General features: G+C 37.3%; 3 protein-coding genes across 3 annotated transcripts; 1 reads left to right on the forward strand and 2 right to left on the reverse strand.

Moving 5' to 3' along the window:
* Window positions 1-1,558: 1,558 nt before the first annotated feature.
* Window positions 1,559-3,981, reverse strand: LOC18017649 (cycloeucalenol cycloisomerase). Its single transcript, XM_006402056.2, has 8 exons — window positions 3,869-3,981; window positions 3,625-3,770; window positions 3,406-3,489; window positions 3,086-3,127; window positions 2,761-2,871; window positions 2,466-2,657; window positions 2,160-2,257; window positions 1,559-1,987 (listed from the first exon to the last, which is right to left on the reverse strand). Exons 1-8 carry the CDS (start codon window positions 3,873-3,875, stop codon window positions 1,810-1,812), a joined length of 858 nt encoding a protein of 285 aa, XP_006402119.1. The 5' UTR covers window positions 3,876-3,981; the 3' UTR covers window positions 1,559-1,809.
* A 1,180-nt stretch (window positions 3,982-5,161) lies between these two features.
* LOC112086579 lies at window positions 5,162-6,184 on the reverse strand. The gene has a single exon (XM_024155548.1). It carries the CDS (start codon window positions 6,182-6,184, stop codon window positions 5,162-5,164), a length of 1,023 nt encoding a protein of 340 aa, XP_024011316.1.
* Window positions 6,185-15,878: 9,694 nt separating this feature from the next.
* On the forward strand, window positions 15,879-17,438 carry LOC112086580. The gene is made up of 3 exons (XM_024155549.1): window positions 15,879-15,980; window positions 16,250-16,504; window positions 16,602-17,438. Exons 1-3 carry the CDS (start codon window positions 15,879-15,881, stop codon window positions 17,436-17,438), a joined length of 1,194 nt encoding a protein of 397 aa, XP_024011317.1.
* Window positions 17,439-25,959: the final 8,521 nt, after the last annotated feature.

Genomic DNA, 25,959 nt, shown 5'->3' on the forward strand with positions numbered 1-25,959 from the left:
ACGACTCATGCATTTCAGTCTCCAATATATTTCCATTGTGGTGTTTATGGTCGAAGAAGACCGAATTCACCGTCTTGATCATGTCGTCTCCACATTTGAACAGAGAAGAAAGCTTAATATTCCTCTTTCCCATCGATAGATTATGTTTCAAGAACCCTAATTTTATCAATTTTTCCAAATCGATAATAGCAAAAAGCATTTCAAAACCAAAACTATGTGCAATTTTATTTATAAAAAAATGTAATGAGTGAAAGAGTGGTTGCAGTTTTTATACTGATAAAATGAGGCGTTTAATTCTCCGTGTGTTTTTTTATGGAATTTAAACATTTGCCACATCATCAATATAGGCTGGACTGTTTTGCGGGTGACTTTCAAGGTAAAGGGATTGACCTGTATTTTTGAAAGGTGAGAGTCATATCTGAAAAAAAAATAAAGGTGATAGGTTTTTTTGCATTAAACCCTTAAAATAACATAGTTGTAATATTTCTGTTACAACTATTGGTTTAGGTTTTATTTTCGTGATTAGCTATAAATTTGTAAGGTAAGATTATAAGGTTTGCAATCTTATTGACCAGTTTTACTTTTTGATACTAGCCAGAAAATTTATTGGCTTATGTTTGTGTTTAAATTTAGCTAAACCAATAGTAAGTATTTAATAAATAAATGAAAAACAAATTATATCCGAAAGTATTTATTTTTAAAAAAAAATCATATGTATGTTAGTTATTATTATGTATTTTGGGTTGGATGAAGCAAAAAGATTGAAATTATATAATGTTAGACAATCAAAATAAACTAGGTATTCATCAATACTATTCAAGTTAAGTACAATGAATTTTTAACATTAATTTAATAGTTTTTTTATAAATTACTAGAAATATTACAATAACAATTCTATAACAGAATAATTAGTCAATAAATGGGCTAAGGAGCTTCCACAATCATTTATTTAATATAATTTTTCAATGGTTGAAATTAAATAAAAAATTCATTTTTCTACATTCAATGAAATATATCTATATATCTATATCTATATATATATTCACGTCACCTATCCCAAAATCCACTATTATTGCCATGTTATTTGGAGAGAATGTTATTAGAGGCTAAGTGATCACATACTTAGAAAATGTTAGAACATGTTGTATAAGGCCACATTTTCTCAAAATCATTGAGTTGTGCTGAGTCATCAGGAGATTGTGGAATTAGGGGGATGAGTGGTCTAGGAGCTACGCAACAAGTACAATCCGGCAATCTGAACAGTTTATATACATCATTTTACATGCTTTTATATATGCATTTAATTAAATATTTTTCCATAAGTGTTTATAGCATAAACAGTAGTTTAACGAATTTCCAAAATTTTAAGTCTAAGCCTGCATGCAAAATGATTAGAAAAAATATTCATATGGCGCCCAAAGAGAAGAATAAGTCCTGCAAAATACTAATATGCATCAGAATTTGATTAGTTAATTTAAAAATATGGCATTCAGAACTTATTTGATTATTTTATACTCAGAATTTTTTTTTTTGGGGTCAAATACTCTGGATTCTTATGATCATAAAAACTCAGATTCTTATGAGCATCTTTCTACCAATGAACTAGCACGCTCAAGTTGTAGCTTGAAAGTTAAATCTTTAGAATGTCAGAATTCTCTGTTTTCTGCTTGAAGTAAGTCTATCAATGAAAAACTGAAAGAAAGCATAACAAAGCATGCCCAAAAATCCGTAAAGCGGTCATAGAAACTCTTGTGTAGGTTTCTCTTTCACTGTTTTGGTAGAAGCAGCCATCATCTTTCTTTACGATATTCAATGGGAGAACCATGGTAATCCAGACTCAAGGCAGCTTCGTCCCTCCAGTAAGGGAACTATAGGTCCCAAGAAGAGACGCCATAGATCAAGAATGATTGTTACCAACATAGCAGCGCCTAAAGCATCAACAGCCACACGTGATAAATCCCACTCATCACTTGATTTCTCTTCCATCCTGCAAAACCAATGAATCAAACGCATATATGAAAAAAAAAAAAAAAAAGGCCAGTTCGAGTATAACACTCAAGAGCAATCTTGATATGCAACAATCATGACACTGAAAAGACTCAACAGCTTCTATGAGATGGAAAATCAAGAAACTCAGAATACAGAAAATTATGGTTTACCTGAAGAACATTGGGAAGCTCACAATGAAGTAGATGGCATAGAACAAACATCCAACTCTGTACATGGCACTTCGGTCCACAAACTCATAATAAGGAAACTGCACATGTTTAAAAGAGTCAAACAAGATTCCAAAATGATTAAGTAGCAAAATCTATATAGCCTGTGTAAGCAGACTACAAGAAGAAATTTATAATCAAGATATAAGCTATTTACTTGATCAAACACGAAGTAAATTGCTTTCTAGGATGAACTAGCTAGAAACACAAAAACTAAAGATCTACAAGAGAATGAACATGACACCATACATTTGCGATAGCAACAGTCTCCAGGTATGCAATGAAATAAGAAAGCGCCAGTATCCATGCAGCTTCAAAACACCATCTCAGAGAGTCTGGTAAATCAGCAATCGAGTGTCGTAGCCTTCGAAGAGTCATGTTCGATGCAACGTGGTAAAAGAGGAAGCAAACATGTGTTAGAAAGAACGTTGTGTGGGGCACCTGTTCAAACAAAAAGAAACCTGCCATGATGAGTTCATGGAAACACGAAAAACACTCAACGGAACAAAGCCGAGATTATCCAGTAAACCTGTTTTTTGCTTACATTATTCATTTTCCACGATGGGAAAGTATAGGACGCACCAAGAACTTGAAAGAAATAGTGAGTCCAAAAGTAGTTTCCCACATAGCTGAAAATAATTATCCAGAGATTTGCCTGTGGTAGAAATTATGTCCACAATCAATCAATACAACTATGGTAGAAATTAAGTCCACAATCAAAACGACAATCAAAAGAAACTCTCACAAACTATCCTTAAGGAAAGTATCAAACCAAACTTAAATAGAAAGAGCTTCCAGAGAGAGAAGAAATTAGCTTGAAACTAACACTGGGCAGCAGAATTTCATGGACAGAGAAGAAATTAGCTTGCCTTAACCCAATAACGGTCTTTCCAGCATAAACTTCTGTCAGCCTGAAAATAACATAAATTTTGGAGTCCATTTATACGTAAGGAAGATAAATAAAGGTTTTTGCTTTCAACTAAACGTAAGCAGATAAAATATGGCCATAGACAAGAAACTAAAGCACCAACATATTAAAGCTCACAGTGAAAGCAAAAGCTTTCAACAAGTAGCAGAGTCAAACAAAGCTTCTATACTGCCAAATAACATATAATATCATCTTCACTGTTTGGATATTAAAGTGTAAACCTTTCCGATAAAAGATACAACAGAGAATGACAGTGTAAACCTTTCCGATGAGTAGCATAGGTATCACGAAAGCTGGAACAGCAGAGACCAAGGCCAAAAGCAGATACTCCAACTCCGTGAATGTCTACTAGTTTGGCCAAGAAATTAAAAACCCTTTTTAGTATTGCATGATTGGATACCAAAAGATAGAAACTTGACTGCATCCCAATACAATTCAAAGATGAAATATTCTCATCTCTAAGGATTTGGAGAATCGGACCTCGTAAAGCTTGTAAGGAACAACGATTCCTAAAGAGAGAGTGAGCCAGAAAGGAGTATAGAAGAGGAAGAAGAGCTCTCCCCATCTTTTGCTCGGATTCTCTGCTAGCCACAAGCTCCGAGAATCACCACCACCACCACCAGATCCTATCATTCGCCAGGGAAAAAAAAAACTCAATATTGAGTGATGTTAAGTGTGAAAATCGGATTTGAGAATCGGAAACAGAAGAATAGATCGGCGTTACCTGACATAATCACTCCGCCGGAGAATCTGAGATTGCTCGCCGGAGAAAAAGAAAACGAAACGATGGTTGACTAGAGTGAGGGTGAGATTGGGTTCGTTTTTGTACGGTCGACCAAAAAAAAAAAAAAAAAATCACCCAATCAAGGTGACGTGGCAGGTGTACTGTGTGATATTTTTGAGGAAAACTAGATCCGCTTCATCATGGGCATCTACGTTCTCGTTATTGGGTGACATCACTCTCTTATTTAGGATTCAACTTTTTTTTCTTTTCTTTAAATGTTAAAGTTATTGAACTATTTGAAAATATTTATAATAAAAAAAAGAATAAATCGAATCAAATTGCTACAAAACAGACTTAATAATCAAGCAATAAGAAAAAATAGACTTATAGTATTCAACCTTTTCAATTACATTTTTTTTTTTCTAACTCTACTTACTAAGACATGATAAAATTATATTTATGGACTTTCTCTGTTTGTGGTCTATAATCATTTCGATTTTCAAGTGGAGGTGAGATTATTTGGTTATTCAGTTCGGTTTAATTATTTAATTTTTTGCTGTTTTTAAGTTTTAATAAATAGATCATATACGAAATCAAATTTATATTGGTTTTGTTCGATTCAGATTTATTTTTCAGACAAAAGTTATAGAAGAATCCAAATTAATTAATTAATTGCTAATGATATTGTAGATTTTATTGTATTTAAAGTTATCATATATATTTTTAAAATTTTGATTACTACGGCTAACTTTATTTGGTTTCATACAAATCATATTCGGTTTGGGTTCGAAATTGGATAATCCTATTTTTTACTAATAAAAGTTGAAGCTATAGGCTTCTAAGGGTGTCCACATAGGATTCAAGATTACAATTTTATTGGTCCACATCAACATTCAAAAATAAGGAAAGTTTACAAGTTCTAATATTATTGTTGAATAAGGAAATTAAAAAAGTTTACAAATTCTAATATAATTGCTAAATAAAGAAATTCTGTATAATTTTTTTATTGGTTCACTTCAACATTGAAAATTAAAAAATTTACAAATTATATTATTGTTTTTTTTAAATTATTAAAGATAAAGAAATTATATATAATTAATATTAATAATAAAATAAATTAAAATAAATAATATTAAAATACGAAATTTTTTTTTTTGATTTTTTTTTTATGAAATGTTAAATTCATTGATCACTGTGAAAAATATTTTCAGTGTTTGTAGAGCAAAACAGAGCATAACCCGAAAATACAAAAAAACTCAGAGATAAATATGAGTAAACGAAAGAGAGCTGCTCTCAGGGAGGAGCCACCGTGAACCATCTTTGCATCAGTAGGTGGAGCTTGGGATCTGTGTGGTATTGCAGAGAAGTGATCCTGTTACGAACCACTTTATCAATGAGACGAACAAGTTGGGAAGCTGAATAGAAACCGCTCCGGTGGATACGAGAGTTCTGTTCCCTCCACAAATAATACACCGTCACCTGAAATACCAGCCTTATCAATATAGTATCCAGTCTGTCTCCCTGAAACGTTTGAATGGAGTTAACTGTATCTGTCCAATCTGGGGTCTGACGGTTTCGAAGGAGCCTCCCCGCAAGGTCTGACCATACCGTGAAAGAGTATGGACAGGCAAAGAACAAGTGATCCCTGGACTCATCTCTTTCGCCACATAAGACACAAGCTTGATCTGCTCCCCATCTTCTCATTCGAACACCCGTAGAAAGCCGGTTTCTAATAGCCAACCAGGTGATAAACCTGCATCTTGGGATCCCATGATTAAACCAGAGTAATCTCCACCATTGGACCGGCGGGTGATGAATACGAAGCTGATTCCATGTATGAGGCGACGAGATTCGATCTTTATATGACCCTGCCTCAATACGCCAAAGATAAAAATCAGGTCCATTTGCTGCATTTGGGATCGGATGAGCGCGAATATGTTCCAGTACAGTATCCAGGTGCCGCATCCTGGTTCGACGAATCCTCCATCCTGTTGGAGTTGAGGCGTCAGACACAGTGGCGTTGAGAGGGATCACCAGAAGCCGTGGACCTGCGTCTCCTATGATATCGATCAATTTCCCCAGGGAGAGCCAGTTTTCATGCCAAAAAGAAATTGTTTGACCGTTCCGAACAATCCCCTGAATAAACGGACTAGTAAAGATCCGTAGTTTGAGAAGCTTCCTCCAGATCCGAGAGCCCTGAGTGTTGTTAGGGGCTATCCAAAAACTTTCATTTCGCAGCAGAGTACGCTTCACCCAAGCAACCCACAGAGATTCCGGAGCCGAGAAAAGTCGCCAAATCAGACTCAGATCAAACATTTTGGACACATCCCTCAGACGGCACAAGCCAAACCCGCCCTCTGACTTCGGCCTACAGACTTCTTCCCAGGATACCTTCGCTCCAGTAGAAATGTTGGGTTTCCCGACCAAAGAAAGGCTCCACAGAGGGCCTCTATCTCATCCAGACAGCTTGCTGGCAAAGGAAAGGTCGAACACCAAAAATTGGATAGGCTCATAATAACTGACGTGATGAGTTGAAGACGCCCTGCGTAAGAGAGCTGTTTGCAGGTCCAAAAGAGCATCTTTGTTCGAATCTTATCGACCAGCGGTGCGTAATCGTGACGAGTCATGACTTTAGTAGTAAGCGGCAGGCCCAAATAACGAATGGGGAGAGAATCCTGAGGAATTCCCAGCTCCGCTGCAGTCGCAATCACAGATTGGCTATTACGGCCACCTACAAACAGGGAAGAATTCGCAGCATTGATATGCAATCCGAAAATCTTTGTGAATTCCTCGAATACTCTCATAGTTCCACGAAGTGATTGCGAGGAGCCATCCGTGAACACAAGAATGTCGTCCGCAAAGGAGAGATGAGTGACACGCACCTGGTCACATCGTGGGTGGGTACCTATTCTGGCCTCCTCCACAACTTTCTCGAGAAGCTTTGATAAAACGTTTTGGACCATTACAAAAAGATAGGGTGAGAGAGAACACCCTTGACGGATTCCGCGAGCACTGTGAAAGACCCCCTCCAAGTCTCTGTTAACAATAACTGAGAAGTAAGCCGTTGAAATGCAACAGAAAATCCAATGAATGAATAGTTCCGGGAAACCCAGCGCTTGGAAGATATCGGTAATAAAACTCCACTGGACAGTATCAAAGGCTTTTGAGATGTCAAACTTGATAGCACTGTGAGGACTAATGGTGTCTTTGTGATAATCCTTTACAAGCTCAGTAGCAAGGAGAATATTTCTAGGAGTAAACGCCCTTGAATAAAAGCACTCTGATTTGATTCAATGAAGTCGGTTATAATGACTTTCAAACGGTTTGCCAGGATTTTAGATATAATTTTGTAGACTATGTTGCAGCAGGCAATCGGCCTATAGTCTTTCATGGAGAGGCAAGATCCATCCAATCTTTTCGGAATGAGAGCCAGTAGAGTAGCGTTTATTGATTTGGGCATAAAGCCGTAGAGGAAGAACGACTGAACCGCCACTACAAAATCATGCCCAATAATGCTCCATACTCCTGTATAGAACTCCTTAGTGAAACCGTCAGGACTAGATGCTTTTTCAGATGGTATAGAGAACAGAGTACTCCTGACCTCCTCAGCAGTGATGGGAGCGATTAACCCTGCACATTTTTCAGGAGGGCATCGATATTCTAATAAGTGCTCAAGATATCCAAGAGGAGCAGAATGGAAATGTTCATCCTCCATTTGAAGGAAGCATCGGAAGTGTTCTGCAGCTGCGGCTTTTATACCATCCGGAGATGTGATCTCCTCACCCGTATCTGAGAGTAATTTGCGGATGGAGGTCTTTGAGGCTCTGGCCTGAGAAACTCGATGAAAGAAAGATGCGTTACAGTCACCACATCTTAACCATTGTATCCGGGATTTCTGTTTGAAGAACTGTTCCTCTAACCCAGCTAGGTGATTCCACTTGTCAGAAGCATCAGCGACCGCTGCTAAATTCTCAACAGAAGGGGAGGACAGTGCATTGTTCTGAGCGTCACAGAACTGGGCAAGAGCCTCTTTGGATAGCTGGGGAAGGTTCCCAAATTTAGTCTTATTAAGCTCCCTAAGAGGGAATTTCAAGCTCTTGAGCTTCTGGTGGAATAGAGAGAGAGAGAGCCACTCTCGAATGAAACAGAGGAGGAGATGCATTCCAGTGTTGGTTGATGATAGACAGAAAATCCGGATGGGTTGCCATAAAATTGAAAAACCTGAAAGGCCGTCGAGTGGGGGAATCCACAGACTGGAGGCGTATCAGACACCGAGAGTGGTCAGAAATACCACCCGCTTCGAAAGAAGCGTATGAATGGGGGAAAAGAGACAGCCAGTCTGAGTTTATGAGAGCACGATCCAACCTCTTGGCAATTGGATTTGAGTCTTGATTATTTGTCCAAGTAAAATCAGGGCCTGCGCAAGAGAGATCAGAGAGCTCACAGTGCGCGACAGCGTTCTGAAAATCTCTGATTCCCTGCGAGCGAACATGATAATCCAACCACCGAGAGTGATCTTGGAGAGCTAAAATTTCATTAAAATCCCCTAGAATGATCCATGGGATCGGAACTTGCGCAAGAGAAGAGTGAATATTGCAGAGGTCTGTCCAGAGCTCTCTCCTTTCTGATTCAAAATTCGAAGCATAGACAAAGGTGCATAAGAATTTTTTCCCCATAGCTATCTCCAAGACACTACAAGTAATGTGTTGAGCACTTTTGAAGATTGGGCTGATGTCCACAGCATTAGACCATCCAATCCAAATGCGACCCAATCGATGTTTATCATAGTTCGTGAATGTTGTCCAGCCTGGGATTACGAAATCCATAATATCTTTGGAATAGTTTTCTTGCACTCTTGTTTCAACGAAACAGCCAAAAGCTGGCTTAACTGATTGAATCCAATGGCGAACTACGTCGTGTTTGCGAGGCTTATTGAACCCTCGCATGTTCCAAGCAAAAAAGGACGTCATAACTTCCTAACGGAAGTTTTTTTGTTGATTTTCAGATCCACCTCCTTGCGATTACCAACTGATCTGTATGGCACACGAGCTCTGTGTCGATGCTTATTGGTTACTCTTCGCGCACTCGACTTACGATTAATCTTTGCCACTTTCTTTTCATCATTTGCGTCAGATGATTCCACTTCTCCCTCTTCAACGCTGATATCCACGTTTGCCTCAGATATCTCACCATCCTCACGGAGGTCCTCAAGGACACCAAAACCATTTGGGGATAGCGACCCTATCTCTTCTTTGTCTTTTGGGAGAGACTTCAGTGGAGAGGAGCTCTTCCCTCAAGCTACAGTTTTCCAATCAGACGTGTTGGTTTCCACAACCTTATCTATCACCTCTTGGCTTACTTCGACCTGGACCTCCTCTAAGTTTTTCTGCTCCTTAAAGGGAGGAGTACGCTCAAGATCCTGGAGCAGTTTTGAGCGATCTCTTGGACCGACACTACATCTGTTGTCTTGTCCGACACAACCTTGTCAATCACGGTAACTTCTTGCACACTCTGCATAACATCTCTAGGTAAAATTTTGATGCTACTTCCCGAGCAATCTTTTCCGGTATGGCCCCATTTGCAGCAAATGTTGCAGTGGGGGGGGGGGGAAGCCACGGGTAAGAAATATCCACTGTAACATCATCACCACTCTGATTTTTTAAGCATATTTATTCAGTCAGAGGTTTCTGCAGGTTCACTTCAACCAGTATGCGGGCAACGTCCATACGTATACAGCGCTCGGTATTAGGGTGTAGCTTCACAAACTTTCCTGAAGTTCGAGACAAAAAGCTGAGGCCTTTATGTGAGAACAGGTAACCAGGGACTCCACGGAAATCAACCCATAGTGGCATAGCTGTTAGATCCGGAGGGGAGCCTGCTGTTTCAGGGTTCCATTTGTTAACAATAAGTGGCGTATCCGCAATATGCCAGTACTTCCCTCGCAACACTCGTTCACGCATCTGGTCGTTTACAACCCTAAACAAAACCGTAGTTTTGTTCAAAAACTGAACGTCGATCTTAGCCATCTTCTCGGTAGAATTCCAGATTCGATTCACTGTCGCATGAATTGTACCAACATGGGGCGCATCCCCCATAAAATATCCAACCACAAAGCACTTCCAGAGAGGAGTAGCATCAACCATTATCTCTTCCGGGATAGTTACTGTAGCAAATCCATCAAACACGACAAACTCAGGGACTAACGCGGATGGCGATGACGAGTGATCCGATGTCACTGACGCATAGGAAAATGTCACAGGGGAGCTTTCAGGGCAGGGGCTGTTTAGTGACGGGGTGGGGGCTGCCTCCGGCACTGGAGGAGGCTCCATGGCCGGCGACAGGGCTTGCTTGCAGGGAACGAAAAAATCGCCTCAGAGAGCGGCTAAAATACGAAATTTTTAATTTTAAATTAGATGTATACACATATTTAGAGACTCTTACATTAGCATCCAATTTTTTGTCACGTATAACAATTTTGAAAATTTTTTTTTTTCTGTGTGTGCAACCATATAAAAAAAAAAGTTAAATTTCACTAAAAAATGAGTCAGTTACAGCATAAAAGAACCAACTTGACAAACTATTAGCTAAATTACAATATATATATACATATATATATATATATATATAATGAAAGAAGATATAAATTGAGAAGAATGATAAATTCCAAGCAATCCGAAAAAAATGTCAAGTGATTGATATTCGACACTTTTGAAAAACGAATCACATAAAATAGAGAAAGAAGTTTAATCATTAAGATGAAGAAGATTGAGGTATCCAAGGAAGATTTTTGAAATAACATGGCATCTGATGGGGTTTTAACAACCTAACTTTAACCACAAAATTAAGAATTAGCTGACCAAGCAGCATCAGAATACATTCGGTAAGCCTCAAAACCAGGAAGCTTCTAAATCCTATTACTAAGAAAAATTAAAGCTATATGCCTTTAATAATATCCATATAGGATTTAAAAGTTCAATTCTATTGGTCCATATCAATATTTAAAATTAAATTTTTAAAAAAATTCTACTGTTAACAAAAACTGTTATTTATAAAAAAATAAAAGTTAAAGCTATATGCATCTAATGACATCCACATAAGATTTAAAAGGTCAATTTTATTAGTCTACATCAATAACTAAAATTAAAAAAATTTCTAAATTATAAAATTACATTGTTAATACAAAACAATATAAGAAAAATTGTTAGTTAAAATTCATAATAACAATTAAAGCTAAATTATTTTCAATATTAAAGTAGGAAAATATGAAAATTTTGAATTTAAATTAGATGTATGCACACATATTTAGGGGCTCTTACATTAGCAATCAAATTTTTGTCATATACTATAATAAAATTTAAGTTTTTTTTCCTTTTGTGTGCAATCATTTCAATTAAAACAAAAAAACAAAAATATAGAGTTAGGTTTCACTAAAGAATAAGTTATTACAACGTAAAAGAACAAATTTGACTAAACTATCTGTTTAAATATTAGCTAAATTACAAAGAATATGATGAAAGGAAATATAAACAAAGCCACTACAAGTTGTTTTAATAGTGAAAAAGAGACTATAAAATCTTTAAAGCTTGACCATCGAATTTGAGAAGAATGATAAATTCCAAGCAATCCGAGAAACATGTCAAGTGATTGATATTCGACACTTTTTAAAAGATGAAACACTGAAAATAGAGTAAGAGATTCCGTCATTAAGGCGAAGAAGACTAAGGTATCCAAAGAAATTTTTTGGAATAACATGACATCTAACAGAGTTTTGACAACCCAACATGAACCACAAAGGTAACAATTCGCTGACCAAGCAATATCCGAATACATTTGGTAAGTTTCAAAACAAGGAGGAGAGACCAAAATCACTTGCCGCAACGGGCTTCGTGTGGGATCTTCCAGCTTTGATTTCTAAATCTATTACTAATAAAAGTTAAAGTTATATGTCTCTAAAAGTGTCCACATAGGATTTAAAAGTTCAATTTTATTGGTCCACATCAATATTTAAAATTTAAAAAAATTCCAAATTTTAAAATTATATCATTAACAAAACATATATTTATAGAAAAAAAAATGTAAAATAATATTGTTAACAAATTTTTCTATTATTAATAACAATTAAAGCTATATTATTTCCAAGGCATCCACATCAGCATTTAAAATTTCAATATTATTCGTATATATCAAAATAGTAAATTAAAAAAAAATTTTCTTAATTCTAATATTATTGTTAAGAAAATAAATTAAAAACTAAAGAAATTTATATTAATAAAAAAATAACATGATATTAAAATCTTCAATATCACTGTTTAAGTTACAAATTTAATTTGTTATCTATAATAAAAATATATCCTACTTATACAAGATTAAGTTACTAGATTTTAAAGCTTTTCACCTTAAAATTGTAAATAAATAATAACTATGATTTATATTCATCTAAATTTTTGTTACATATGCAAAACATATTTTCACATAATCTCATGTAATATATTATGCGAAAAAAATACATTTGTATATTCGATTTGGAATTGCAATATATTAATAGAAATTCTTAGTTTTTAGTTTTTCAATTTGTTATTAATTTTTTTTATATTTTTATGTATTAAATTGTACCAGTTTTGCCTACTTACTTATAATTACAAAAAGTGAGAATGAATATAATGAAACTGAATATAATCATACAAAAATCATTAAAATATATAAATAAGATTGAAAAAACATATAAAACAAGAATAAAAATGAACATGATGAAAACAAATTCATTCTTATTAGAAGAGATGATGTGTAATCATTGAAAAATTATTTAAAATTTAATACAACCAATTGACAAAAATATATTTAATTCACATATTTTGTGTGATTTTATTCATATCATATTCAACTATGATTTTGGTTTCAAAACTAAAGTTGTTATTAATCTCAAAGTAAATATTTTATTTATTAGTTGTTTTTTAAATTAATAAATCAAAATAAAATTTTGTATTGGTTAAATAAAACCAGAAAAATATTAATGTTTTATAAAATAACACATATATAATTGAAATAAAAATGAAATTGATGAAAAAATAATTTTTCCTTCTTGATTTAAAGAAGTGAATGTATAATATTTTATTATCATATCAATACTATGTTTTAAAAGTAGCATTTGATTAATTTGTAAATTTTTTAGGTAGTTTGATTATATTAACTTATAAGTGTTTGATAAAATAACACATTTTTAAAATACAAAATTCAAAACAAAACCGTTAAAACATCACAATTTACATTAAAATTATTATATTAACATCATAATATTTTTAATATATTATCAAAACACTAATATATAAAATTTATATCATAATAGATATAATTGATTGTATATAATTTTTATCAACAAAATACCCACGCGTAGCGTGGGCGTAAAATCGAGTTCAATATAAAAATTTATTCTACTTAATTCAATTCAAAACAGATTAAATAAACGGATTAGTTTAATTTAACATTTTTATCTATAATCAGTAGTTAAATATATTATGAAATAAAAATAAAAATGTTTTTTTAAATTTTTAAATATTTTTCTTAAAAAGTTATCCCCTGCTAGCTTTAGCACGTGTTAAATCCTAGTTTATGTTATTTTGTAATTCAGCTTGGGAATTACGGCCCAATCCTGATAACGAGTTAACAAGATTAAAATCATGTATTAGAATTGCATGCACAGTAAGCCTATAAAGATATAACTCGTTCTAAATAAAGTATTTCTTGGGCGTTTTCTACTATATATACATATACATATATATATATATAATATAGAGTGAATTTGCTATAAATTTATAGAATGGGACGAAATTAGGAAGATGGTAAAAACAGTGAATGGAGGGAGTTTGGAAATTTCGAAATGGCGGTACATTATGAAAAAGCCCCGCCCGACAGCTTCTGCTAATTAGGGATGATTTTATTTTTTTTTAAAATAGATATTATGTAGATATTATCAGCCGTTTTAGACTTCTATAGCGGTTACTAGGTCTGGAACTAGGTAGCTGCTGTCCACAGAAAATTCTCTCTCCCGAAGCTGAGCATTTAATAGCGTATCTGAAAGATTTCCTTATGTGGATGTGGCATGACATGTATGTATGTATGTTTATGGTATTAGGGTTTTTTACGCTCTATATAAATAGGTATCGGCCACATTTCTTAGTTCACCAGCCACCAGATAAAGAAAGAATAATATAAAAGTTAAAGGTTATCTTCTTGTTGATTAAGTCGAGAAAGATTTTCCGGTTTCGTTCGTTAAAGGTATGTCCCCAGTTATTGCAGTTGTCTTCAATTTATTCTTTCTGTTGCATATTTAATAGTTCTGGTAGAGTTGTAAAGTGTAGAATCTGTCGTATTGCGCAATAAATGATAAGAATTTATTGATGTCGTTGAGAGTAACCTGGATAAAAAGGAAGTATTTAGATATTTACAGTGTTTTCGGTTTTGGATTTACAGATGGTTGGAAGTTTGGTGATGCTCATTCGCGGAAGTTGGCAGAGAACAGAGGTCGGCACTTGGAACTTTAAGGTGGACAGTAATGGAAATAGCTTCTGCGTCATGATGGCAGAGAACTCGAGCTTCGATGAGCTGATGAACAGTGTGAGGGCGTGATGCTTGGTTGACGCGGCGACGGAGATTGCCTTAAGCTACCAGTTCCCAGACTGGATGTTGGTTCCAGCCGGGCTGCCGACGCCGCCTATTGATGTGATGAACAGCTCAGATGTAGAAGTGTTCATGGCGGTTCGTCAGGAGGTTCTAAAACTACCGATGTATGTTACGGTGAGAACGGAAGAAGTTAACCGTTACAGGTTCCAGAAGAGTGCTACATATGACGTTGGAGGTCCATCAAATCCAGTATCTGCACAACCTCCTCATATCCAGTTTGGAACTTTTGACTACCGAAGTAAGAGATTCATTAGCGGTTAAATAAATATGAAAAACGGTGTACAGTTTTTGAGATTAAGATGTTGATTGGTATTTTCATGTACAGGTCTTTCAACTAGGGACTGCTTTCCTTGCAGCGTGAGTGTGTTAAAGGAGATCTGCACGGCAGAGGAGTTGGCAATCCTGGAAAAACATTCAGCAGAACTGGAAGCACAGCTGTTGAAAGAGAGGACTAATATGACAACAAACCCGGTGATCGAGCTAAGTGACAAACCGGCGTCTGCGGGGTCAAGCAACAGACCTGGTGACGGAGGCAGCCCGCACGAGGGAATCATCAGGCTGGCCGAAGAGGAGGATACAGGGATGGGACCTGCGAGCTTCGATGCTGCTCTAGCTAACCTGGCGTTGATGACTCCAGTGAAAGGTATATCATAGATATTTCGAAACAGCTGTAATGGAGGTTGATAAGTTCTAATGTAACGTATAACGCAGGTGGGACACGAAACTTCTCCGTAGCTGAGCTGGTGACACCTAATACTATGAAGTTCAGTGGTGGAAAAGGAAAACAAAAGATGGCAGACAATGACTCTGATGGAGACACTAATCTGGCTTTGACGCTGGCTTGTCCGAGTGGGTCAGATAACAATGATCCTATGAGTAGTGATAGTGAAGAGGAGGGCATGGCACAGGAAGTATTCGTGGGTAAGGAACATGATAGCATTTAACAAATTTATTAACGTCTATAATTTAATATTCGATCACTGTAAAATATGTTAAGTGTAAATGAAATAAGTTGTGAAGCGTAAATTTATTTGAAACTATACAGGTGATGGGTTAACTAGAAATGAGGAGGTGTATGTGGGGATGATGTTTAAAAATCGCGAAGCTTTCAAACTACACATGGCTATGTACGCACTTCATCAAAAAATTTGATTCACTCACAAGAGGTCAACACCAAACGTTATGGTCCTAGAGTGTGTTGGAAAAAGTTTTATGCCGTAAGATCGGTGGGTCGGAGTGGTACCAAGTTAGAAAGGTGAAAGCCGACCATTTATGCACGGTTGATGAAAGATGAAACTTTCAAAGGCATGCAACATCGAGTGTGATAGGGGACATGATGCGGGCAAGGTACGCGGGTCGGGGTGGTGGTCCAAAGCCTAATGAAGTAAGGGAGATGATGATGGCAGATCACGATGTGCCAATATCATACTGGAAGGTAAGCATATTTGTGAAGTGTATGATGTGCGTTAAAGTGATACTAGAATATGTAGACGATATTTATTTTAATATAGGCTTGGCGATCTCGACAGGTAGCGATGGACTATGCAAAAGGGACAAATGGAGGGTCTTACAAGTTGTTGCCGGCTTACCTAAAGCAACTGTAATCGCGAACCCTGGTCGATTGTCAATCTTGAAACAGACATCGAAGAAGGAGTTGGACAGCAGTTCAAATACCTTTTTCTTTTGATTGGAGCTTGTGTGCAGGGTTTGAGGTATATGCGAAGGGTGGTGGTAGTGGATGGGACCCATCTGAAGGGGAATTATGCAGGATGTATGTTTACAGCAAGCGCGCAGGATGCCAATTATCAGATTTTTCCGGTGGTTTTTGCAATTTTCGATGGGGAGAATGACAAGTCACAGACTTGGTTTTTTCAGAATCTTCTTAACATTATGCCAGACGCAGAGGACGTCGTTTTCCTGTCTGACCGGCAAAATTCCATTTACGCGGCACTTAGTAAGGTATGAAGGGTGATGCATCTGTACTTCTGATAATGTATTAAGACAATATCATAAAAAAAAAAGTGGGTAATTATTCATATATCTGTTACACTTGAAGGTGTATCCAAAAGCAAGGCACGGAATCTGTGTGGTGCACTTACAAAGGAATGTACAAGCCATTTTTAAGAAGAGGCACTTGGGTTATCTCATATCCAAAGCAGCTAGAGCTTTCCACGTCTCTGAATTCAACACACACTTCAACGAAATTGTGGAAATCGATCGAGCATGTGCTGAGTATCTTGCCTCCATAGGTTTTGAGCAATGGACACGTGCTCACTTCACAGGAGTGCGGTACAACGTCATGACTAGCAACATTGCTGAGTCATTAAACGCTACAATGGCAGAGACGTGCGGATTTCCTATCATTCCGCTGTTGGAGCATATCCAAACAACCTTAATGACTTGCTTTAGCACACGGCAAAACAAGGCCAACAATGAGTCGGGTGGGCTTACAAAGAGAGTTCAGGGAATTGTGGTTGCTAACTTCGAGAAAGGGACCGGGTATATCGTCAACCGCATTAACGAGAGTGAGTTTGAAGTGACAGACAAAAATGGGATAACAAATCGTGTGGATCTGTGTAAGAAAACTTGCACCTGTTGCGAGTTACAGCTCCTGTCTATACCTTGCTCTCATGCGGTAACAGCGGCTGTACGGTCCAAAGCAAATGTTGAACAACTGGTCGGAGAGGAGTTAACGACTACTTATTGGAGGATGGCTTACTCGGAGAGTATTTACCCAGTTCCAGACTATCAATCACCGACAGAGACAGATGATGTGATTGCTAACTTTTCGCTAATGCCGCCGGCAACTAGACGACCGCCGGGCCGCCCGCGTAAGCAACGCATCTACTCTCGAGGAGAATACAGGGTATCTTCTAATTTAGTTTGTCACTGAAATGTTTATTGTTGGAGTCTAAAGTTTATATTAACTATATAAGAAGTCGTTTAACGAAGTGTTATTACTCAATAAGTTTGCAGAGACGACTTGTGAGGCGTCTTACAATTTGTGGTCGGTGTGGTGGACAGGGACACAACTGAGCCACCTGTAAGAATCCGATCTAAGGTGTCAAAAAGAGGGAGGACTAGGACGAAAGAATTTGGTTTTATTTTGATATGAACCGAACTAAGGGCCGGCCAAATTTTCAACTGGTGACTTTGTAGTATATTAGTGTAAGTCCCTTAATAGACTGTGTTGTGTGCTTTACAGTCTTGGAATCTTTTTATGTCCGTTCTCCGTTTGTAATTTGTACTGCTGTTTCCTTCAAGGTTTGTAATATGGTACCTTATGGGATGTATAATATTTGCTTCATGAACAATGTTAAGCTAAGGGTACGAAATTTATGGTATTAAGACACCGTAATTATCGCATTTATGAGGCAATCGCAGCAAATTTATCGTAACAAAAATACATAGATTGTTGTAGTATTGGAACAGGTAACGTAACAAATTTCTTAACGGCTATCGATAATGTTAGTCCGTTACAAAACTATTTCACTGTCTAGAATAGGAAAAAAACTTAAAAACTTAGAGTACCTGCTCCTCTTCATCAATCTCACGGGCGTGGCTGGGGCTGAGCATCACCTTCACTGCTCCGGTTGCTGTTACGGCTTCGGCGTCCACCGTTGGATCGTTAACGCGGTTCGCATCTAACACAGTAGTTAGTTTTTTTTTAAACATATTCAATGATGTAAGTAGTTAATATTGTATATGGGAGCAGGTGACGTAACAGGTTTCATTTAATTATTAAGGGTCATTTCGTATCTTAGATGCTAAACTGTTGACATCACAAGTTGTATATCAAAATATATGTGTATCGAAAGTATATGTGCAGGGAACAAGTTGTTTTGACAGCAAGCATCAAGAAAGTGTACCAGAATCTACGTGGATCTTTAAAGACTACATATGTTATTAGATCGGTAATATTATTAATGGTTCTATGATAACGGAGGAAATGTATAAAAGGGAAAATAACTAAAGTGAGTGAAGCGTTAACAAACCAATCGGAAGTACAGGTACAGATGTAAACATAAATCCAATTCATAAACTAGGGATTAGGACCGAACTCATTGTAGAACATGACAGCTAACTTGTACGCCTCCGACGACACCAACTCCGTAGTTACCGAATGACAGCCCTCCAAACCCGAGCTTGCATGGGCCTGCATAAGTAACAAAGCAGTGACAGCAGAATCGGAGTTGATCTCGTTCTGTGGAATGCCCGTTACCCTTTCCAGAGCATAGGGTTTCTCGTCGCGCAAAGCTTTTGTGCTGGCGGCTTTGAGTAGAAAAGGAAATATGTTACAGATGGGGGTGAATTCTTTCTTAAGGGCACTGTCTGAACGGAACGAGACATTGCAGTCAAGCACGAAGATGGTTGCGGTGCAGATGTTGACACATACGCCAACCCACTGTCGTTTGTCAAAGTTAAAGGGAAAATACATTGACTCAGGTAGAGGTCGTCGGGGGTTCTCAGAATCAAAGTACGACATCAACGAGTCTTGAAATTTGAACTTGGAACGCTCTTTAACAGCGGTCCTCGTAAACTTGTCATACTGAGATTTGATTAACAATGGGAAAATGGTATCGAAAAACTCGATCTTTGAGTAGTTCAACGGATACAGTTGAGGGCCAGAACAGTTCCGGAGGTAGAACATTAATGGGTCCACAACCTACAGTGGAAGTAGAAGACACATTTACTGTTAATATATCCCATACCACAAATAGTACAAACAAAGAAGTGAGAAGACTAAATTACCTTCGGAGGAAGCACTTGTATTCTCTCGCCGATGGCAGTAACATCTTCGGATTCGAGAGATGCACCCGGGTAAATCTCAATAGGTCACCTTAATAAACAAACAATTGTAGACGTGATGATAAAAATTAACAGCTAAGAAAATGTTTTGCGGCTATACCAAGTAATATAGACTATGGAAATGCTGTCATACCGGTCGTGTGAAATCTTGGCTTTCAATTCCGCAAAACGAACACTGTAATTGACATTAGGGTCGCAGGGGATTATAAATGTCAGTTTGGGGGGGGGGGGAGCCTTAATTAAACCACATTGGTAGTCCTTATAAACAACGGACGACGTCTTCAGTCTCTTGCTTTTCCGAGGGATAAAGGGGTTGTTATCGGTTACGTTGACATTGGAGATGCCCGCCTCCGGATGCAGTAAGGAATCATCTTGTGTCAGACCAAGTGAAAAGGAAGGGGACACCGATAGCAGAAAATCCATCTACGTATTACAAACACAGTAGTTAGTATACAACAAGTTTAAAAGACATTTACAGCAAATAGAAAGAAACATATACCGCTTTAGTGCTTCCAATGTCATTAATGGATTGGTGATTAGCCTGAGTGTCATAGAGAACAAGCTGATTCTAAGGAGAAGACTGAAATGTGTAATTCTTAATTGGTACGGAAAATATTGATATATTAAGTTCAATAAAGGTACATGAATCCGAATATCATCTAAACCTTATGTTAGACGTCGAATAAAAACATAACGACAATCGAATACTCACCTCTGCAGTGACTGGTTTTGTGGTAACTATGACTGTGCTACTAACCATGGGATTAGTCTGACATTGGGATACATTAATGCCTGGGAACCCGGTACTAAAGCGAGAAACATCCTAGCTCTGTATTACCAACAATAACTACTAAATATATCAAGCGGTCGGAGAACCAAACCAAAAATTAAACAGTTACCTGGGCATTAATGGATTGGGTCAATTGCCGAAGAAACTCGTCATCGCTCATAGCAAGTGGCGGGGGCTTGTTCAACGCGGTAGAACGATATGAAGCTGGTTGAGTTTGGATACTGGAAACCGATACAGACTGATTACCTATTGATGTTTCTCTGAAAACATGTTCCGTGACCGAATCTGCCACCACATCAGCCGGGGATACTGAAAATGGAGGGTGCTGAGTAGCTGTGTTATCATCATCGGAATGTGTGGGGAGACCTCATTCTTCTGACACCCCATGTGTTACCCGGGCATGCTGAGAAATACTACGCATAACAGAGTCGTGAAATGATTTAAAGGCACCGGTAGTAGCTTGAACTATCTTCCCATCCTGCAACAGAACTGATGCTTCCAGATCGCGTAACCTGTTGTTAAAAGATTGCAGTTCAGGTTTCAATTTATCAACCACGAGGTCAGCAATTGCATCTTATCGAGAAAAACTGATGTGGAAGAACTCTCAGCTGTCTTGTCTTTCTTCTTCTTGTCCTTAGTTTCTTTTTCTTTTAAGGCCTTATCAGATCGCATTCGGGCCAACTCAGCGGCAGAGAGACCACCGGAGAACATATCTTTGGTAAACCGAAAACCTTCACCGATCAATTTGACCATGACATCTACGGCCTCGTCAGCAACTTCGTCTGCCCATCGTAAGTCCATCCCCTCGATAGCTATGTCACCATCATTAGGGATAATGGAATGGACTATAGCCTGATATGTCAAATGTTAACATCTAAATGTTATGGTAGACTACATATTAATTAATAGTATTAACGGAAACAATTTGTCTAAATCTTAGCGGCTATCGATAATGTTAGCCCACTACAAAACTATTTATCTGTTTAGAATGGGAAAAAAACGTAAAAACTCAAAGTACCTGTTCCTCTTCATCAATCTCACGGGCGTGGCTGGGGCTGAGCATCATCTTCACTGCTCCTGTTGCTGTTACGCCTTCGGCGTCCACCGTTGGATCGTTAACGCGATTCACATCTAGACCGCTAGCAACGTCAATGGCTGTATCGGATTCATCATCACAATCACTGTCGGATTCTCCGGACGGGTCTTGAACCACTTCAGTTAATGTGGGAACAGCGGCCATCATTACCAGCTGAATCGCATAGAAGAATCCTTTCACGGCGATGGTCTTCTGGGATAGCTCCAATTCGTCTTTGGATTTAATGCTAGATATAAAGAGATCAAACCCAACTCTGCCCCAAGGGTATGAATGGAAGACATCAATATCTCTAATGAGCTCAACATGTTCTGGAACAATCTTGGTAACATGAGAGGTTGGTACTAGAACATCGGCGGTGATGGCGAGACAGGCGCATTTAAATCTTTTCTCTCGGTCTGAAATTTTTTTCTTCAGCAACATGTTAACGACGGATTCAACGGTGCATGATTTTAATAGCCCAAATAGTTAAGGCCAGTAAGGTTTCTGTGCCACCAGATTTTTGAGTTTCCTAGTCTGAGCAAATTTCCCACATTCAAGCCCAGTGACAATAGCGAATTTGCGGAGAGAGAATCTAATCGGACGACCGGCGAACAGAAACCAAAGTTCGTGCTTTTTCTTCACACGGAGAAGTCGAGCTAGCATGTAAAACCCAAAACTTCCGGAGAAAGAAGGCATATCCATCATCGCCAATAGCCTTCCCATTTGAGAGTCTTTGAGTCTCTTAACTTCATCTTCGTCTAAGGCGTTGAGTATCGCTTGCACAGATTTGGACTTCTGGTACGAATTAACTCGTTTCCCCATGGGTTCTTGACCAGCTGCGAAAAGTCACTCGGGAAGCTTGATATTAGACATTCTGGAATCGCTGATTTCAAAACAGCTGAATCAGAGGAATGGATTAGATAGCGTAGATCAAATAATTTGGCATGGATTACAAATTTATCAGAAATTTACCTTTATTTTGATGAATTTAACTTCGGGTTTGCCGGAAACTGCCCAAAATTGTGAACTCGGAATTGTTCTGACTCGTAATGTTTAGAAACTGAAAACTTCTGTCTAAGAAGGAACATATCCTAAACGATATAACCGAGGATCGTTTAATTATGTGAATATCCCAATAATCATGTATGTAGCGGAACCTCGACATAATTTTATTTTGAATTTTGAAAATTTATCCGATTATCACTCTATCATATATTAAAATAATATATTTCCACTGACAAAATATCTTCGCCATATCGTGCATGCTCGATTAGCATTCCATAGGGTGATAAGGGTAAAGGTGCCATATTGGGAATGTGCACAGTGTCCAAATAGTAGATTTACCGGTTCTGCAAATTGTGAACAGGAACAGGGTTATGTAGTGCATTTATTTTATAATATATGTATGATAAAAACCAAATTGACTCAAGCTCCACTTAGCTCCTAATCTTGGGGAGTCAATGAGTCGGGAATGCTCCCGTCAATGCTCCCGTGGACGCTAGCAATACTCCCAAAGCTCAAATGACAAAATATAATTGAAGTAAACCAACTTACTGACCGAGTCAGTTTAGATCAACAACTAGCCGGTTTGCAATGGTGAAACATAGTAACTAGTCAATATATCATGAAATTTCGTGAAATTCCCTTATGGAACTGTTTATCTCCAAGTTAAAATGCATGATTTACTATTACATTTACCTATATGAAATGTAAAAAAAAAATCATTCCGTCATTGGTTCAGAACTAAACCAATTTTGGAATATCCAGAAAAGAAATCAGCTAAAGAACCTTTAATTACATGTGGTGACAATTTACTGATCCATTCATTATTATTATACTACATTATCAAAAAGATTTTTTAGCCTTTCCAGATTAAACTTCCTAATTTCGCCAATCAATAATATTTGTATTAGTATCTTTATATTTTTTAATTATGATGAGTTAAAATAAGAATGCAATATCTAGATAGTATAAATAACTAATGTATAAGCTTCTAGTTAATTGTTTTTACCATTTTTTTATAACTCAGGGTAAATCTCACATCTATGAAAGAGTTAAACTAATTCATAGAAGAGGTGCAAGCCATAGATAAACACTCTCTCCGAATATTCAAATGGGCTGCAAGCAATAACCCATATCCATGTAGGTGTCTAAGAATTATGTATTGGAGTTTCGCATAGCAGATAAATCGAACTTGAAACGTGTTAGCGTCCCAAATCCTTCCCTTACTATTTGACCACAAAATTCTAGACAATTTTTACCATTTTAATAACCAATTTTTATAAATAATCAATTAATAACCGATTTTAGAATCGAATACTAGAATCGCATGCATAATGAACCAATATGGATTTAACTTGTTCTAATTGAAATATTTCTTGGTCGCTTTCTGCCATAACTTTAGATACAACCGAATTTGGCTTCCACTTGCCCCTAATCGTGGTGAGTCGATGAATCCGAAAGGTCCCCATTAATGATTAATGCTGGCTTCTTCTTAAGACATAAATATATTCATTTAATGATGCTTGTCATAATGCAATAATCTCTCCTTTTCAACGCTAAACTGTTTGTGCAAGATTTTTGGTTTTGTTATCCTAGTGTATTTCTTAAAATCGTTGGAGAATCATCTGTTGGAGAGTATATACCCGATGTATACTCTTCTCTCGATCTCTCTCTTTCTCTCTTTCTCTCTGCTTTGTAGCTGAAGATATTGTGTTAAGTAGAATGACTCTACTTTTAAAACCGTTTCTATAACTTTCACGTAAACTTAATTTACATCACAAGGTTACCAAACAAAAGCTTCAGAGTTCGTAGATAAAACCATAAACACATCTTTTGATATTTTAGAGAGATGAAGCTCCTTCCTAATCCGCTAGCTGACATTTAGAGACATAGGACTTCAGTATATATTTGATGACTAAATTAATTACAAATATCTGAATTACGAATACGAATGATCTAGCTTATAAGTAAATCAAATTAGTTGTAATATATGCCTATATTTAGAGCAGAGCACAACACATAAAGCAAAAGTAGTGAGAGTATAGAGATAATAACAAATTTCTTAAATCAAAGGAACACTATAATTGCAGCTATAGTTAGGAGAGTTTGAAGATGAAACACCACTCAGGCAACCTAAAGATAAAATAAAATATGTTCTGAGATGAGTTAGTGTTGGTGGTGTACTCCGCACCCCCGGTTTAGTCTGGTATGAACCGAGATCGGTTCAATTGATCCCGATTTACGATGGTTCATATCCGAAGAATACTCGACCCATTAACAGCCCCAGACCTCTAAAGTCCAATATCCGGACTTCGCGGAATATTTCCTAATCTTATCTGGAAAAAGGAAATACTCTTAAAAGATAATTCTCCGAAAAAAATGAAGTTATTTTTATCTACTCTAGAAAATAAGGAAATCTGCAATATCAAGTCAAGAAGAAAAAGGAAAAGGAAAAAGTGACCTGCTTCAACACCTATAAATAAAAGAGCTCTACATTGAGAAGAGGGATTCATTCATCATTCAGAAACTAGAAAATCTAGAACACGTCTTTTTTATTCTCTCTGTAATATGAACTACGAATGGTTTGATCCTTATTCTAGGGTACGTAGGCAGCTCATTTTGAGTTTAGCTATAACATCAATAAAAACTCTTTGTGTGATACTCGGTATCAACAATTGGCACGTCAGGAAGAGGGTGAAAGACTCTAAACAAAAAAGAAACGTTGGCAGTATCTCCGACTTATAATCTCGCAAAATCGTGTCGTTCTCTTCAAGATTTTCTCCAATCAAATTTATCAAGACAAAATACAAGACATGGTGTTTAGCGTTACTTGATAAAGAAGAAACAAGGGGATAAGGAGTCTTAGGGTTTTTCATAGCCGTACAATATAGCAGTCTTAGCAGACACTATGACAACAAAAAGAAGAGGACTTCACAAAAGTCAAAATCAACCTACATAATCGATGTTTCCATTCTCCAATCACAACCATGGGTCTTCGACAATACCACCGAGAAACGATTTCGTCACAAAAAGCTAAAGCTAAGTTTTCCTTACTCATGTTTAATTTATTTTCGGTTTGCAATAACCAATTGGTACAATTCAATGTTAAACCAAGTCAGCAAAAAAAATATATATATATATCAAATCAAATTATATGGTCCTCTTTTCACGTTTCTTTTTTGAATGGCAGCTTCTTCCGCAGCTCCTCCAACATCACACATGTGTGAGCTAAAACTCGCACAACCAGAAATTTGTTTAAGGAAAACTAAGGGATTGGAAACTTCTAGGGTTTATCGTCAAGAACAGTAAGATCGAAAGAAAGTTTTTCTTGTTGTAAAAGTGTTTAGCTTTTATTGCTTAGGGTTGCAAAAGTTACAGAATGAATTGTATACATCGTCTATTTATACTAATTCTCTGAACTGCCTAGCTGAGAATCTCGGGAGAGATTTTTGGAATATTTTCTTATCGCCTCGTGCGGCTCACCGCCTTTGTATTTTGCCTAGGGTTTCTATGGGCTTCGTCTCTCAAGGCCTTGGTTCGACCCATCTGAACTTCTCCACGGCTTGGTCCACTTGCCATTCGAGTCGAGACGTGATTTGGTCCACCTCACCGAGGCGTGGCTCGGCCCAAGCATGTTGAAGTGCAGCTCGGCCCATTTCTCATGATACGGCTCGGCCCATCTATCTTTCTTCGCGGCTCTCCCCATTGGTCTATCTTCACGGCTCTCCCACTTGTCTT

The sequence above is a fragment of the Eutrema salsugineum genome, unplaced genomic scaffold (genome assembly GCF_000478725.1).
Source record: "Eutrema salsugineum unplaced genomic scaffold, Eutsalg1_0 scaffold_2, whole genome shotgun sequence".
NCBI classification, from domain to species: Eukaryota; Viridiplantae; Streptophyta; class Magnoliopsida; order Brassicales; family Brassicaceae; genus Eutrema; species Eutrema salsugineum.